The sequence below is a fragment of the Podarcis pityusensis genome (assembly GCF_964106645.2).
Source record: "Podarcis pityusensis genome assembly, chromosome: 15".
Taxonomy (NCBI): Eukaryota; Metazoa; Chordata; class Lepidosauria; order Squamata; family Lacertidae; genus Podarcis; species Podarcis pityusensis.
Window position 1 is genome coordinate 7744401 of NC_138040.1, and position 17343 is coordinate 7761743.

Sequence of the window (17343 nt, forward strand, 5' to 3'; positions counted from 1 at the left end):
CCTATAATATCAACTCAACAATGCATGTTCTACAACTACGTCTACTGCTACCGGTTACAACTACGACAAGTGCATGCATTTAGTTCAGTCCCACAGATACATAACACTCTAAGAACAGGCAAGGGGAGATGTGAGATGTTTCACGAACAACAAGTGTTTTGTTTTATTAAGTAAGGGAAAGTAATTTTTAAAAAAACCAAAAGAGAGAAAGTGTACTAAAATAAACAAAAATAAATATATATTTTTTAAAAGAGAGAGAAAGAGAGAGAGAGAGACATTTTTCAAGAGTTGGATATGAGTCGTTTCTTAAACCGTTTCATCTGAACAAGCAAAAAAAACATGCAACCAGCTGCTACTAACAAGAAGCTGGACACAGAGAGAGGATTAATAGGTGTGGACAAACCTTCCTGCTGAGCGTGCTCAGAAGAGTGTTTGAGAGGAGTGCACGTCCCAGTGTAAGAGAGGCCGGAAAGAATGCCTCAGAGACACCCTCTCTCACAGCAGCCCCAACCAAGCAAGAGAGAAAACAACAAGAACATAACTGCTCACACTCACCATCAAGGTCAGTAGCTCATGTTATGAGATTGGTTATAGCTGGCAAGTATAAAGGACAGTAAGGAACTGGTGAACTCAGGATTTCAGAAGTAGGAGCAGGACTTTGGCCAAGGTGCAGGGGAGCAAGAAGGAACTCTGGGGGATCTTTCTGTTTGGGAGTTTTACCACTTCGTTCTTAGTGCAGTCACTCACAAGTGGTCAAGCAAGTAGACTTTGGTGCCTCCCCACGGCCAGGCAACAGAATCACTGGCCATCTCATTTTCCAGCCACGAGGGAAGAAACTAAAGCCACAGAACTATCTGGCTAATGCATTTTACTTTCCAAATTTTATATTCCTTTAAAAAACAAAGCAAAACCCCGAATTAACCCCGCTTCCCAACTTCACCTTTGTGAAACAAAGAAGCAAACAGCATTTTCAGGAAAGGGTGGAATCGGCTCAGTGTACTATTAACGGGGTAGAAGAACGGACATGGTGGTCTTCCACCATCTATCCAAATAAAGCGTGTGAGGGGTGCTCCATGCAGGGGCCTGTATGCATGATGGCCCAATGCAGGAGGAATTGCATGAATCAGGGCACTGGATACACAGAGCTCCCCCATGGGGGAGGAGAAGGGCACCCACCCACTTCATGGACTGCTGACGATGCTTGGTTGAGTGTCTGAACTGGGCGGCGGCGGGGGGGGGGGAGGGCACACTAAACACTGGTGCTTTAAATATGCCAGAGGAAAAAATCACCTCAAACCATCAATACCTTTCCAGTAAACTCTGCCCCAATGGCTCCCTTCCCTACAAGTGGATTTTGCCAACAGGCAAAGAGGTTTGTGCATCAAGCTGCCACCTCCATCAAACTGAATGGGGAAGCCTGCCCACGAAATCCATACATGCTCGGAATTGTAACAGAAAAGTGCTATTGATAGTGAAACTTGTGCATTGGAAGAGTTTGTTACAAGATGCAGACCATCATGCCAATGTGACCCAGGTCCTGATTCATCAATAACATAATAAGCGGAAAGTGAAACGTTGTCAAGGTGGGTGTAAAGGCTTGGCTTATATGGAGGGTTGCGATGTCCTCAACAATTGCGTGGTTTTAATAACGGTCGGGCTAACGTTTTGGCACATGGGCACTGCCCATGATGGTTACCAGGCAGAGCCTCTTTGGTGATAGTCCCACAGCTGCAGAACTCCCTCCCAAAGGAGATAAGATAGGCCCCTTCTACAATGCCATTTAGGTAGGTGGCGGTCAATACATTCTTTTTCCTGCCAAACTTTTAGTTCGTGTTGGGAGGCTGGTTTCATTTGCTTTATCTTGGCTTCTCTCAATGCTCTCCAGTTGTAATTACAGAAGTGTTTTCACTGTTGTAACCTGCCTTGGGGGACCTTTCAGGGCTGAAAGAAGGTATATAAATGTTTCTATAAATATGAACGAAGAAACATACAGCCCCAGCTCCCAGGCTAATATCGCCCTGTGATCCTCAGATGAAAGGTAGTATAGCAATTTAGTAAATAAAAAATAAAAATAAAACAAATGTTTCCCCACCAGAATTAAAAGCATAGGCCCTTGATCCAGGGAGGGGTCATCTGCCTGTGGATTGTAATTAGTAGAGTACCCGTACGGGATGCACAAGAGGCCAGAGTGGGGAGTGAGGACAGAATTCTCTGCATCCAACAGCCAGCCTTATGAAGTGTGGTTTAAAGATCCATGAACACACAAATTCTTATGTTATGAACCACCCTGAGACCTGAGAGTATAGGGTGGTATACTATTTTAATAAATAATAATAATTGTGTGTACGGCAGTGCTGCAATCACAGGGCCCAACTACCAACTTCTGCAGGGGTGCAGACCTTCCCCCCCCCAAAAAAAATCTGTTCAGCAGTGAGAGATCAATAAATATACACTGAACTGATGTCTTGTGGTTTAGACATTTAACATTCGTACATCTTAAGACACAGGTGTGTCTTCGCTTTAGTAGTCACTTAAGTCATCTTGCAAGTGTGCCCCAAGTGATATTGCTCTAATCATCAAAATATTGAAGCCAATTACTTCCATTTGTCATTCCCCCTCTGTAATGAATCAGGCCTGAGTGCCATTAACATGAAGCTGACTCCATTGCTCTTAAATACACTTCACTATCAATGCTATTCCCTTTGATGGAAATGGCTGCAAATGGAATGCTGTCCCTGAGCTGAAGAGGCTTCTTTGTCAATGGAAACCACTTCTGCACATCAACAGACAGTTTCCTTGAGGGAGCATTAGGGTAGATCTGCAAGTGCAGAGTTTTTCCCCCCCAAAACACACAAGAAATATATACAGGGCACCATACTGCTCTTTAAACTTGCCATATATGTTGGTGTTAATTTCAGGGTTAGAATTTTCTTTTTTTTCTTTTTTGGTATCACAAAGTTAATCTGTTCTTTAAAAAAGAAAAAAAAAATCCAAAAAAATTAAACAAAAAAACAAAAAAAACAACCAAATGATATCAAGCAGAGAAATTGGCTGACACTCAGTTCAGCTGTGATGGGACACTCTGATTAAAACAGGACAACAGTGAAGATCAGACTTAATCTGGCAGAACCCTTGTCCTTTTTGTGGGAAAATTGATCATCTCTATTTAAAATTAAACTGGAACCAAATGGGCCCAAAGTGTAGGTAAGGGACGAGGGAATCTGTCCATTCTTCCTCAAATAATAAATGGAATCCTTTTCAGAAAAGGATTTTGAAAAAGGAAAAAAAAAATCCCTTTGCTATCTTTGAGCAAACCAACCCTTGGACTTTCCCTACATACAACGATAAAATGCTACGGATGAATCCTTTGTAGCCCCGCAAGCAGTGCCAGTTTGCATGGAACGGAGTTCTCCAAACATCCCACTTTGGACCCTAAATAATTCAGTCTCCCCCCCACCCCCGCCAAAGTCTATTGCGGTGTGTGTGTTGCTGCTTGACAGCACGTTCCCCACCTCTGGGACCTTTTGTTTTGTGTCAGTTTGAAGAGGCCTATAGCTAATGAGTGTAGGAATTTCCATGTCAAAGAACAAGCTTCATCATGAGAGAGCTGAATAAAACAGTTACCTCCAAGTTGTTTGCTACATGTCTCAACGTGTACAATCTGGCTGGGGAATTTGGGCCCAATCGTGTTGTCTCCAATTGCCCCCCCCACCACCCCCGGTGCAATAACCCAGTTAATATTAGCAAGAACAAACGGCCGGATAAACGCACAAGACAGTACACAGAGATGAGCAAGCAAGATAGATTGGGGAGCAATAAAACCCACTGAAAGCAGCAGTCTACCCTTTGTCCTTGCTTTGTATTTAGGGTTCAGAATGGCTTCAGGCACAACCAAGGTATCAGCCAACAAGCAAATACAGCAAAAGAGAGGCACTGGTAAGTCTTAGCAGCCCACTCATGATTTCACTCAATTATGCCAAAGGGATAATTCACTTTCCCCTAAATTGGAATGCTAGGATATAATAGCGGCTTAACTACTTCCCCTAGCAGGAGGGGCACTGGAGAACAGAGTGGATGGAAGTGGAGCTTTTTATAGGTGGGCAAACATTTCTCATGAAACTGGAGCCAGAGTTTGCAGCAGGTAACAAAAGATGGAACAATATTCACGCTCAAAGAGCAAAAGGTAGTTTTAAAGGTGTCTGCAAAAGGTTATACCCTTCAGAGAGCCATTCCAATGTACGCCAAGGTGGAACACCCGTGATTTAGGTTGAACTCCTAAAACTGCAACTGACTTCAAACTATGGTGCAATTTAGACATCATGCCATGTCGCCGTTTGTGCTAACCCTAGTTTAGAACCAAAACCTTGGTATGAGCTTCCAAACATACTAGCAGACCACAGTTTAGAACAGCTTGTCTGCTGTTATATTCTGCTACTCAGCTTCCATCAAATCACTCTCATCTCCCTTTTGGTACAGCTTCTGGAGGTCAAACAATGGCTATCAATATCACACCAAACCAGAGTTAGCACAAAATCCAGTTTGTAAATCAACTTCCCTCATTGTATCAGATTCTGGTTTGTTGGCCAATTGCAAACTATGGTTTTGTCAATTCAAACATCACACCAGAACCATGCTTAAGCACCCCAACCATATTTTAGTGAGATGTCTGAACTAAGAAGTAACTGGGGAGAACTATTTTTCTAGCATCCAGGTCCAGCTGACCAGACTTGTCAGCTAAAAATGGCACGAGAGAAGGCAAGCTGCACTGCTCACCCTATTCTGTATAATAGTAGACCTGTTCGCATTGGCCAGATCTGGAGTGCCACCATTTCAAAGGGCAGGGACACACACTATAGTTCCCTTTTCTCACGAGACAGATGAATAAACAGAACTTACTAAATAGCTGAATGCTAAGCTGATTTGTAGGAGGTTGATCATGGTACCCTCCATAGATCAAAGTTTGATAGAGCATTCCTAAACACCATAATTTGGAATCCTTGCTGATATTAATGAATATGTGGTTTCTTGCTTTGGATTGGGCCACCACTGAGAGTAACTTGCTCACTGCATTCATCCCAAACATTAAAGTTGGAGATGCAGGTTGCTGCCCTAACAAGTTGAGGAATTAACAGGTGTGTGTGTATATGCGGGTGTGAGTGTGGTTGCATTGTTAGCCCAGTGCAAACTGTGGAGAAATGAAAACTTTTGTTGTCCTTGACATTTTCATAAAAGGTCCAGTTGACAGCTCCCAGTAGGGTGGACTTTGTATTGGGTGGATCCGCAAAGACCATCTGGTCTTACAGCCTATGCTCTGCTCTGAGTTATGGGCTCTGCTTGTAGTATTTGGTTTTCTTTGGTGGGTATCCCCGCACCCCCAGATCACTGTGAGAAAAGTCAGAGAAAGGGATGGACAGCTGCAGCCACATAGAATACCGACAGAGCTTTTACCTGGCCCTGCATTCTGAAGGTATGCCATGTAGCCGCCTCTTCCACGGCCCCCCCTACCTGATCCTCTTGCTGCTGCCACTGCCGCTGCTACTGGTCCGTAGGCTGCTGCCGGAAAACCTGGCCGTGGGGAAAAACAAGAAGGGGTAAGAGGAAAGGTGCAACGGACAGCCAGTGTTTACAACGGCCACAACAAAAGAGGCAGGTTAAGGGCGAGTATGAGCGGGAACAACTGTGTGTGTGTATATATGAGAGAGCATTGACTGCAGAGGAGTTTGGGTGGGCCTTAAGAGTGGAAGCGTTTTGATGCAATTCCCTTTCTCCTGAAAGGTAAAAGTGGCAGCTGCCCATAATAATGGAGAAATTCAGAGCAATTCAGCACAGTTGTGAATGGGCAGCCAGTGGTCCTGCCAAAGCAGAGACGGGAGCCTATATTCCTTCTTATTTTGTGCAAAAATTCAAAATCAACATGTGAGTGGATCTTCCATTGAAGCAGCACAAAATGAAACTCCCGGGTCAAAGCGGAAGGCAGGCGGTGAGCCTTAGGTTCAGTGGTTTGGGCTGGAGAAGAAAAGTGCTTGAAGGGATGAGTGTGGTGGGGGGAGGAAGCAACCTTCAACTCCTGCTAAGCCCTGCACTCTTTTGCAATGAGCATCAAAGCCCCCACCAGGTTCAGCATCAATACACAGCACACACACTTTTTAAAAAGTATTTCTGGAACCCTGCTGAGTGAGGGACCTCCTTTTAATCCTCCACAATGCTCTGAATGGAGGCTATGGAAGGGGCACTGTGGGAAACAAAAATAGAAGCTCCCCCAGACACAACTGCCTGGTACTCATCAGAGTGCTGCTGCTGTGTGTCGCTGCCACCAGGTAAGGCTACAGGGAGGTCATTGATGTAGGAGGGAGCCCAAAAGGCCCATCATTGTTGAGGGTTCCTCTCATACCTAGAGCTGGTCCAGTGCCCTGCTTAGATGTGAATGAGGAAGACTCCTTAATATGGCTACCCTGAGATAGGTCAGGGCAGAAGGTTGTGAGGAAGGCAATTCTACAGGCCAAGAGTCTGTAAGTGCTGACAGTCAAGTCAAGGATCTGTAGAACAGCAGTTGGGGCTGCACGATAGGGACCAGCCACCATTGAGGAGGAGGCGCTTCTCAAAAGCAATAAGGAGCTGGTAATCAAAGATGCCCCGGGCTGCAGGGACAAGATGATGCTGGGAGGGTTTTCTGCCCTTTGTCAAATTTTGTTCAGGGATGCTGGTGCAGTCCTCTGAGCTTGGGTTCAGAAACAAGCTCAAATGAGGGGCGAGCTTTTAAAAGCCCTCGATTTCCCCCCTGGCTTTGATCAGAATGTGAGCTTGCTTCTCTCCTGCCTATTCCTGCCAGCCATCTCAGAACACTCTCTCCTCCCTTCCCTTCCACTGACAGGGGTGGATCTTGGTAATACAATGCCTTGGGCGAGGCCAACATTTGACACTGCCCTTGTGCTGCCTTCCCAAAATCTGGTAGGTGAGGTGCTGGGCTTTGGGAAGGAGGCAGGAGGATTCTGGCAGGGTCCCAGAGTCCTCCTGTCTCCTTCCCAAAGCTGGGCAAGCACTTACGAGGCTTTGGAAAGGAGGCTGGAAGGCAGCCCCTCAGCTTGGCGCCCTGTGTGGGGGAACCAGTCGTGCTGCCCTAAATCCACTTCGGCCACTGAAGTTGTAGCGGCGGCGGCAGCAGCAAAAGTTGCAAGTACATGGAACAAAGAGAGGAGAGGGTTTCCACCCTCTCTCATTACTTCTGTCATCCAGTCGGAGCAGCCTTCTGGGGAAGAAGACAGCATAGGAGATGTAGTTGCCTTGCCCCTACAGAATCCATATACCCACCCATATTTGATCTTAAATGAGGGCAGTGGCTCTTCAGAGAACTACATCTGTCACAGTTCCCCATGGGCTGGTAGGTTGTTAGCTAACACGTTGGTCTGCTTTCACTGCTGCTACCGTTACTTCAAAATTAAGATCATGAAACTGGGAGCGTGTGGGGAGACCTTTAAAGGAAGGAGAAGGCAGGAAGGCCAATAATTTCTCTGAGCCCTTGGAGTGGCTCAGAAAAATCACCCAAGTTCCTTCCATTTTTTCCCAAAGAACTCAAGTAATTTCAGAGTTAATTTGAGGTGAGCTTTGGAGAACTCTAATTTGTATTGCCAATTTTGGTTGTGATGACAAAAGACAGGAGGCACTCTTAGCCAGTGATTACGCTGCTCATAGTTCCTCATTATGAAGACAACCATATGGAGGCCAGAGGCAAAGAAAATAAAAAGAGGATTCGGAAAGCAGAGGAAAAGATAAGAGAGAGAAAAAGAGATCCAAAGAACTCAGCCAACTACAAGCCTGCTAGCTCTAGTTCTATCACCGTAGCTACATGTATTGCTAACAGGGAAAAACTGAATAGAAGTGAGAGGCTAAAGTGTCTCTAAACTACTGCAAAATATGAATTAAGAGAGACATACTTGCATTTAAATATGGTAATAGGGCTGTTGGAGGAAAAAAACATTCCAGGTAAATAAATGCAGCTGTCCTCGAAGCCCGACCCCCATACACAAAACATTTGCTCAAAGAAAAGCTAGGTCCCATTCTCATTAAATGTAGAAGTTAATTGGCATGCTCTTCAGTTGTGGTGCTGAAGTGGTTATCAAGGTTGCAGTGGCTGGGCAAGAAAGAAAAGAGAAACTGCATGCAGAGACTAGACCCAAGCAAGTGCAGAAACTAAATCATTTTCAGTATGTCCACACCTGGCTGCCATGTCAGCTGGGATGGGCATGCAGGTCACCTATCAAGTATACCTGCTTCCAGAGGCTGCCACACCCCAGATTTAGCAATCATGTTTTCTCATGACACTTGTGTACAACATCAGGCTGAACAATATAGGGATAGGATGGGTGTCAGCAACAGCAGGAATGGAAGCGGAAGGAAGTTTGTCTGGATGTTTGCTACTGAAAGTCAAAGATGTGTAACAATTTAACAGATTACTTTCTGGACCGAACAACTGGAAGCTAAAGGAAGTTTTCCCTTGTCCCTTCTAACAAATCCTTGGCCGGTCATAGCACCAGCCCCTCAGCTTGCCTATACAACAGCTCTGCTTCCTGGTTGCCATGATGCCATTTTGGGGTCGTGTAGTGTAGCCAAAGGTAGATTGGGGCGGGGGGGCGGGGGTGGGAGCCTTGATTATTTTTAACAGTGACTCAGATTCTCTGCTCCTCATAGACCTCTGCCTGAGACATTTCATCACCCAAGAGGAGGTACAACACATTCCAAAACTCCTCTACGATACCAGCCTCGGAGTACAACTTTCAGACTGAATTTATAGACTTCTTGCTTTCTTTTAATGTTTTCCTCTGAGGATGTGAGAGCAGCAGACATGGGTCTTCCTCTGCTCCCAATACACCTTTCGCTTATACCCTGTGAGGTAGGTTAATCTAAGATATAGAAACTCTGCCTGAGGTCACTTAGTAAAGTTCATCGTGGTTTGAACCCAGGCCTCGTTTGTCTATCTATTGCCCTATCCTTGCCTTTACACACTGCTTTGTACACCCTTGCACACCTAAGAATACAGCTGCTCCAAATGTGTTGCACACTTCCTTGTGCAGTTCTTACTATGAGACAAACTGTTTTTCTGAAAGTAGATAACACCCACTTCACTGCAGAACGCTTCTTTCAATTGTTATTTCCTAATGTGATACCATCACCCGCAACTTGCAACTCCAAGGAGTTCAAATCTTGAGGTCTAGTGAATGGGTACTGCCCATAACAGCTGTATCTGCACTCCCACCAAATAATTAAGCTTTAGATGCTCTCCAAATAAGCAGTGTAGCTGTTGGTATCTGTGGCACTCTGAAACCATCATCAAAGCTTAATATGAAATATGGTGCTAGCCTTCCAAAATCATGGAGTGCTTGGCTGGATAGCACATTTATTAAATGCTGCCTAAGAACCAGGAAAGCATCGTGCTTTTAATAGAATGGCAGGGCACAATATGGCACATAATATGTAATATGAAGGTTCCTCCAGATGTTTCGGACGACAACTCCTCTCATCCTGTGAGCTGCCTGGCTCCGTTCAAGGTGTACTAGGGTACAAAGCTCTAAATAACCTGGGACTAAAGTACCATCCAATGGGGGGGGGGTTCCTGCTTGTGGTCTCATCAATAAGAATAGCATGAGGGACAGGGACACAAGATAAGGCACTCTTAGTGGAGGCACCCCAGCTATGGATCACCCTATGGTGTTTTCTGCATTCAGAAACACATAGAAGACTTTCATTATAATTGTCAGTGTTAATCCAGGTTTTTGGCTAATAGCTTTATGGAGTTTTTATACCAGTTTGCAATGCATTAAAGTTATCTTTCAAATGGTAAATGTTATTATTGTGAACCGCCTGGGGTTCACCTTGGGAAGGAAGGAAGGGTTATACATTTGAAACCGTAAATAAATCCCTGACCATTGGGCCATGCTGGGTAGGGTTGATGGAAGTTATAGCACCACGTTGCTCCTCTGGCAGCACAGGCTGGAAGAATATAAATCAGAGATATAGTTCGGAGATCAAATGTTTTCCCAAGTCTCGCTTCTTGCCTTTACTTGGGGGAGGAAAAAAAACCCTGTAGGCCACCCTCAGCGTGATTTCAGGTGTTCCTTTCAATAAAATTAAGAATGTTATGACTGGAGTCATCAGGAAAGGCTGGGGCCTACAGCAAGAAAGGACACAATTTGGTTTGAGCTACATTCCCTTCCCTAGCCCAATGGATCCAGGGGCACAGGCTGCCGTACTAGGGCGTGTTGAATTTTTCAACTTTCAAATTCCACTTGGTAAGTAAAATGTGTGTAAAATTGCATAGAAATCATTAAAAATGATTGCAAAGTACTTGCAGTTAGATATTATTACTACTACTACTACTACTATTATTGAAAGCAGTTTATGTGCTTCTTTGACAAATGTAGACCTACCAAGCTAAATGTTATCCAATCACAAAAATAGTAACAGATTTAATTCCTTACACCCAAGAACATATTTTAAAAGAAATTTAAAGAAATTCAAAGAAATTTGCAAAAATTAAGTTTTATCCCCAAAATGCCATGCCCTACAGCCATACCTCATCTTGAGCGCATTCCTTTTATGAACCATGATGTTCTTCTCAAATCAATTCAAATGCTGCACTCAAAAACTCAGATGCTACTTTATTTTTTAATATGTCTTTCGGACAATTGTGTAAAAAATTTGCCACAAACTTGAAAGCCACTATCCCACATCAACGACATCTGTATGCTATGGGTTTTCCACCCAAATACTAACACATAGCATGCCACAACCAGATTTTACACTCTAACGGACATAAGAAGGTTTTTTGGGGGGACACAATTTCCAAGCACTCAAAAAACAGCATCTTGTTTCTAGGAAAATATACCTCTCCCCCAGATACGACATGTGTAAATGTTGCTGCTGTCACTTCAAGGCTGGCCCTCAAAGGATGGGAAGCAGAGCCAGTACTGATCAAGAACTTCCCTCCTACAGATCCTGTGCTGTGCCAGCTTATTAAAGTTTGAAGGAGGACACCTGAGACTCCATTGCAACCTGGTGTGTTATCCAAAGGCCCAGACACTCCTGTCCCTGCTGAACAGATCTCTCAAGCTCCTTTGTCTGTGTTGCACTTCTAATTGCCTGGAGAAAAACAAGACGCCAGAGCCATTCAAAAGCACTAAAGTGGATTTAGGCATTCCAATTAGCGGATATTTTACAATTAATGTTTTGAATGGGCTCCAGCGCTGCCCAAGAAAGCCCCCAGGATTCCGATCAATTTCATGCTGCCTTTATTTGTCAGCGAGAGCTAAAGCCGGCATTTAGAGTTCAATTTTTCACAGATAATATTCTACCCCCCCATGCTTCCTGCATCAATAGGTTCCCTAACTACTTGAACAGCCATGTTGAGGAGAAGGACACATCTGGTTTTGACGAAGAAGCCCTTAGGCCCCAATTTGGTGAGAGGCTCTGTTCAAGCAAGTGTTTTCTCCACAGCGCAAACAACATCATGAGGGGAAGGTAAGCAGTCTTTCAGACAGATTATTATTATTAACATTATTAATTCACTTCTGACCTCATATTTAATTTGACAGGTTTAAAAGAACTTGGAACAGGGCAATGCTTGCCTCGTGGTATGCTGTTGCTTTTCAAGAAAAACTGTAAAAAAAATCTTCTTTTGGACTATTTAATAAACATTATTAATTGACTCCCTGATTTAGACAAATGCTCAAGTATGTCATTGAAACCACCGAGACTGACTGTGCTGAACTTTGGCTGGGTGGTGTCTGGTGTTTCTTGAGCTGAAGTGGTTCTTACAGGTCATCTCATCTGATCTGCTGCTGGAGGAAGGTGGTCAAGAGCTACACCTCTCCTCTAGGAAACCTCCAGTGAAGGAAAGCCCATCACCCCTTTAGGTGTGTTATGAGGTCACTTTTTTATCAGCTTGTTTGAGGGAGTGGTAATTTAATAATTCCATTCTTTTAAAAGCCCAACAAACAGGGGACTGAACAAAAGCACTAGATTGCTGGCTCTAAAAAGGCAAAACACCTGTATGGCATTAAAACTTACCTTGCCATTATGTTCTCAAACAGGGATTAAATGTGATGACAAAGGTTTCATTCAGACAGGCTTGGGCTTCAGGAGGAAAAATGGAAAGAGCAAATCATTTTTACGCGTGCCCAATTTAAGTGCCAAGTCTGTGGCTTAGTTCGGATTGCCCTTTAGTGACCAATAGGCTTGAAGGGAATTAAGCAAAGTGGAATGTGATGTACTGAATTCACAGCCTAAGGCCTTTCATAGGTGCTACATGGAAAGAAACCAGAAGAGACAATGCTCAGGAAAGTGTTCTAAAAGTTCATCTAAAGGAAGACGCACAAGGATGAGCAAAGCACCAACAGTATCATTGAATTTATCCTTTTAAAAAGCACTTCCCCTCCCTTTGCAGAATATGTAGTTTTCAAAATACAAGTCTGTGGTTAGGTTCATACAATACCTAGGTCAAAATATTGTAAAGCCAAGAATTCAACAACTGTCTTCAGGTTGAACAGACAGAAAAAAAGCAAAAGGAAATTTTGATAACCTTTTCCCCCCCAAACATAGTTTCCAATCCCTTTGATCAGCCTGGAAAAAGAGTTAAGAGGCTCCCAGCTGTTCCTGCAAATAGAGACTCTCTTTCATGATTCCTTTAACTGGGCCAGGCTGAGGCTACGTTTGGAAAAGGCAAAAGCAGGAAATGTCTGGGGTGTAATATTATTATGAGCAATTTCCTTTAAAAACTTGTATATTGATTTACAATCCTTGGGTGAACATGAAATACCACTGCTGGTTTCTTTCTCCCCCAGATCAGTAATCCACACTGCTCCAGAAGAGCTGTAAATTTTTGCGGATGTAATATTAAAACTGCCACTGCAAGAGTTATAACTTATAACTATGGCGTGTGATGCATGCACTCCCCACAGAAGTTACCCATGTAACACAAGGACTGTGGCTATGCTTTAACACACAGAACCCTTGCCTCTTCCATCCCAACTATCATCTACAGAGATAGGTAGCTGTTCACATGGTACAGAAGGGAAACAAAGGTCAGGAAGGCATGAATTTGATCAAAACTCTCCAGAGAATTCATAGTTGAGCTACAATTCAAAATCTGATTTTCTCAGGTTTGACTACAAACATGCTGCTGGAAGAGCTTCACTATGGAGTGGTACAGAAATGTAAATAAACCAATGAAATCCTCCTCATTGGATCATGGTGCCTCTAAAGCAGGACTAGGTGTACTCCAGATGTTTTGGACTACAAATCCCACGAGCCTGTGCCAACACGGCTGTGCTCGCTGGGGGCGATGGGCACCAGGAGGGGGAAAGTTAAACTAGAGAGTCAGAGGATGCCTGCAAGGTCTGCATTTTGGCAATCAATGAATACTCAAGCCTGAACCCAGTCAAAAATAGCTTGTGGAGGGTGAGCCAGTTCTTTATCCAGCCCCTGGGCTGAAAAGGGGTTTCCCACCCCTGGTTTAGGGTTTTAAAGTTCAAACCCAGCACCTTCCACTGAGCCAAGAAGCCAACTAGAAGTTAATGAACTTGTTTCAAAACTGGCATAATGCAATCTCTGGGGCCTTCCCCAGTCAACATGGGGAGCTAAATACTGAACTAGTTTGGAGATTTGATAAGTCTTCAAGGGCAGCCCCACACTGAGCATGCTGCAAATCCAATCTGGATGTCACCAAAGCATGAATTACCATGGCTCTAGGTCATTCCTCTCCGGGAAAGAGTTCAATATTGGCCAAAGTCACTACTGGGGCATCTGGTATAAGAACATGGCTGACACTGAGTCAGACCATTGCGTCCAACCAAGTCACTATTTTTGACACTGACTGGCAGCAGCTCTCCAGGACTAGAGCGGGGTTTCTCCCAGTCTTCCCTGGAGATGCCGAGGTTTGAACCTGGGACCTTTTGCACACAAAGCAGATATTCCTACCTGTGAGCTTATGCTCCTTCATCAAAGAGCATTGCCAAACCCAAATCACATTTAAGCTGGAAACCAGTCTTTAGGGCAGAGCTTTCCAAACTGTGCGTCGTGACACATTAGTGCAGTGTTTCCCAACCTTAGGTCTCCAGTTGCTGTTGGACTACAACTCCCATCATCCCTAGCTAGCAAGACCAGTGGTCGGGGATGATGGGAATTGTAGTCTAAAAACTGCTGGAGACCCAAGGTTGAGAAACACTGCATTAGTGTGCCGGTTGCTTTGTATAGGCCTGTTGTGCGAACGCTCCCCACGCTCCTCCCGGGGCTGGAAAGGGGTTAGTTTAACCTCCAGTTTGCTAGTAAAACTGAATTACTATGTTGCAAAATGATGCATATCTAAAAAAGCGTGTCACCAACATGAAAAGTTTGGAAGCTCTGCTTTAGGGGAAGTACAACCCTGCCCAATAAAGGTACATATCTCCAGCATCGGCCAGATTCCCAGCTAACAATACATGTGTCTTTTCAAATTTTGCTCACACTCATCTAATTCATGGCTGACTTAAGGCCCCTATTTAGAATTCACAGTGTCTTCCCAGGGTCAGATGAAAGGGAGAGTTAGAATTGGGTATGACTGATCTACAGATGATGCCGCACTCCAGACATCGCACGTCTGGATGATCTCATCCAGCCATTTCATGAAATGTTAAATACCATGAGTGACACGATGGAACTTCTTGTTGCATTCTGCAGCTGTATGTCACAGATGCACCCCATGGCAAGTCTCACTTTGGTCACAACCCAAAAAAGGATGCTGTCAGCGCAAACTTCCTAGTGCCCTGGTGAGTATCTGTTCCATTTCCCATTGAAACAAAAGTACACAAAGCCAGGAATGTTTTACAGAGATTATTAAAAGCACAACAGAGATGTCCATCGTTGCATCAAGAGAGACAGAATTCTACTAAAAAGTTGGGGGGGGGGAAGGAAGAGGTGGTTTAAAAACTTTTAAGTGTAATGAACTTGCCTGGGTAACTGGGTTTGATTGAAGATCCCACGGTAAGCACTAAAAATCCATAGAATCAAATATAGGCATTACTGGGCAGCACAGCAAGCTATAAACTAATTTAAGAAAAATTGCACGACCTCAAAATTTAATCCATTTCCCCCTCTCTTTCTCTCTCTAAAGAAATAGTTTAACCCTGTGCTTTAAAATGCCAAATAGAGGTATACAAACAGGGCAGGCTCTCCTGGGTGCTTCTGATGGATTAATCCTATTAACATTTTTAACATCTGCCCAAGAGTGCTTTATTTTGACAGCCACGTTAAGTGTTTCCCTTTGTCTTTAAACGCTGCTCTAGATCAAGCTTATTAAAATATATTTCACCGGGTCAGGAAATTAGTGCATTTTGGGCTCAGTAGTGGCACGCATAATGAGGTCATCATTAGAGAGCCTACTCTAGTATTCCAGGCACAGGGGCTGACAAGAACAGAGGCCTCAAAAGAAGGGAGTGTGCAAGCAAGAATCCCCTAGGGTCTGGTTGGGTTGGGGGTTTTCTTCCCAGCCTCCACATCCTTTTCTCTTACCCTTTCACCCTCTCACTAGTAGATGGCCCATGGGGAGTGAAAAGCAGTTGCCCAGGTTTTCCAGGTTTGAGGGAGAAAACAATTGGGAAGCATGTGGAGGTTCAGACTATGAAGAACTGTAGCTAAAAACGTGAAAATTCCTAACGGGTGGGGAAATCAATGCACAACAGCCAGAGCATAAATAGTACAGATAGCCTAAATATTATTTAACATTGTTTTGTGGTGAACAGCTGGATAGAAAAGTTATCTGCTGCTGCCATTAACATTACTAGCCCACTGGCTCGCAGTTGCCTATGTCAGATATTTGCAGCCTAAAAACACCACCACCGCACATTTTGGACCATTTCCCTGACCAGCTTTTTATGGTTCCCCATTAACAGGTTGCCACTTAGCAAAGGGTCACTGGCACTTTGTTGATAGATTTTGCCCAACTTGCAATGCTCTTGGAAATTGCTCTATACATACATACCAGGCAACAGCAAACACTCAGAGGCACCGAGATGCCTTGGAAGCAAAACAGGCTGGCCATGTGATTCATTTGATCCCAGTCCTCCAGTGGGACAACCCTCTTTCCACTCGCCATGCACCTGTGCTTCCATTTGTACTGCTTGGCTTCTGTGAATCATAGTTAATGGAAAGTCTCCCAGCAGCTGCACCTGTGGGTCCCTCCAAAGGAACTGTCAGAAGAAATGAGGGGTGGACTGTTCCTGGCCCCGTTTGGAATGGGCCAAATTAAAAAACAGAAATTTAGAAATAAAGTCGAAAAATGTATATAAATGCATCCCTTTAAAATTCTGAGTCTGCTTCAGATTCAAAGGAGCCGCACACCTGATAATAGCCTCTACTAGCCTCTACACCAGGTTTCCTCAAACTCGGCCCTCCAGATGTTTTGAGACTACAATTCCCATCATCCCTAACGACTGGTCCTGCTAGCTAAAGATCATGGGAGTTGTAGGCCAAAAACACCTGGAGGGGCGAGTTTGAGGAAGCCTGCTCTACACTCTTGGGATGATAGCTGCAGCCCTTCCTTGTCTGGGCAACATTATGAAAGGGTACGAAGGAGACAGCAAGGGCTTATGGGGAAAGGGACAAGATTTCCCAGTGCCTGGCATGCAGCCATTGGCAACATCCCACTTGCTAGAAGGAACTCCCTCCCTTCGTTCCATCACACCTGGAGCACCGAGGAAGAAAAGTAGGTGAATGAGTTAGGAAAGAAGAACTTGAAATTCTTCCCTGGTGCAGATTTTTAACCAAACTGAAGATGAACTTTCAGGACTCAAGATTGCTGGCCTCCTAATACTGAAATTCCAAGTCAGGTAATACAAAATCTGGTGAAAGTGCAAATTTCTAGATGTCGCTTGTAGGACATTTCCTGATTTGATCTGCAGATCACCAGAAGACCCTCAGGATCAGACCCTGAGTGGATAGAGAGATGATGTGTAGCTGCTGCAAAGGGGAGAAGGCCCACATTTTCCCAATCTGTCAATGAGGAGAAGTGGGGCAAGTGGGGAAACCGGCCACAATGAATTCATGTTTCACATTTTGCGGTCATAGATGTTATGGTGGAAAACATACAGTTCTGGCCAAAGAGAACTGTAAGAGCCAGCCTATGACACACAACCAGCAACAAATGCTTGATGCTAACTAGGCTGATTTAGGGCCCAGAACAGCCAGGCGTCTAAGATCAAAGCCTGCCACACAACAATTTGATTTAGTGCAGAGATTTACTACCACCTTTTATTTCATGATAACCCTTTATATTATGAGCTTTTAATGATGTTGCATTTACAGCTACGGGAAATTTCC

General features: G+C 44.2%; 1 protein-coding gene and 1 long non-coding RNA gene across 46 annotated transcripts in view; both read right to left on the reverse strand.

The window, feature by feature from the left end:
- The window catches only part of MSI2 (musashi RNA binding protein 2), a 448144-nt gene that overhangs the window by 41445 nt on the left and 389356 nt on the right, over nt 1-17343 (reverse strand). For 11 of the 45 annotated variants that reach the window (XM_080983060.1, XM_080983059.1, XM_080983064.1 and 8 more), the window contains 3 exons: nt 14978-15016; nt 7932-7955; nt 5449-5565 (listed from right to left, as the gene is read on the reverse strand). The exons of 3 other annotated variants lie outside the window; for them this stretch is intronic. In XM_080983060.1, coding sequence (XP_080839186.1) covers nt 5449-5565; nt 7932-7955; nt 14978-15016 — 180 coding nt within the window. Of the gene's footprint in view, nt 1-197; nt 216-403; nt 499-5448; nt 5566-7931; nt 7956-14977; nt 15017-17343 lie in introns of all 45 variants that reach the window. 31 more of the 45 variants (XR_013979847.1, XR_013979848.1, XM_080983070.1 and 28 more) reach the window with 13 other exon arrangements.
- Nucleotides 2845-5442, reverse strand: LOC308464191. Its single transcript, XR_013979935.1, has 2 exons — nt 4436-5442; nt 2845-4374 (listed from the first exon to the last, which is right to left on the reverse strand). It is a non-coding gene; the product is annotated as an uncharacterized lncRNA (long non-coding RNA).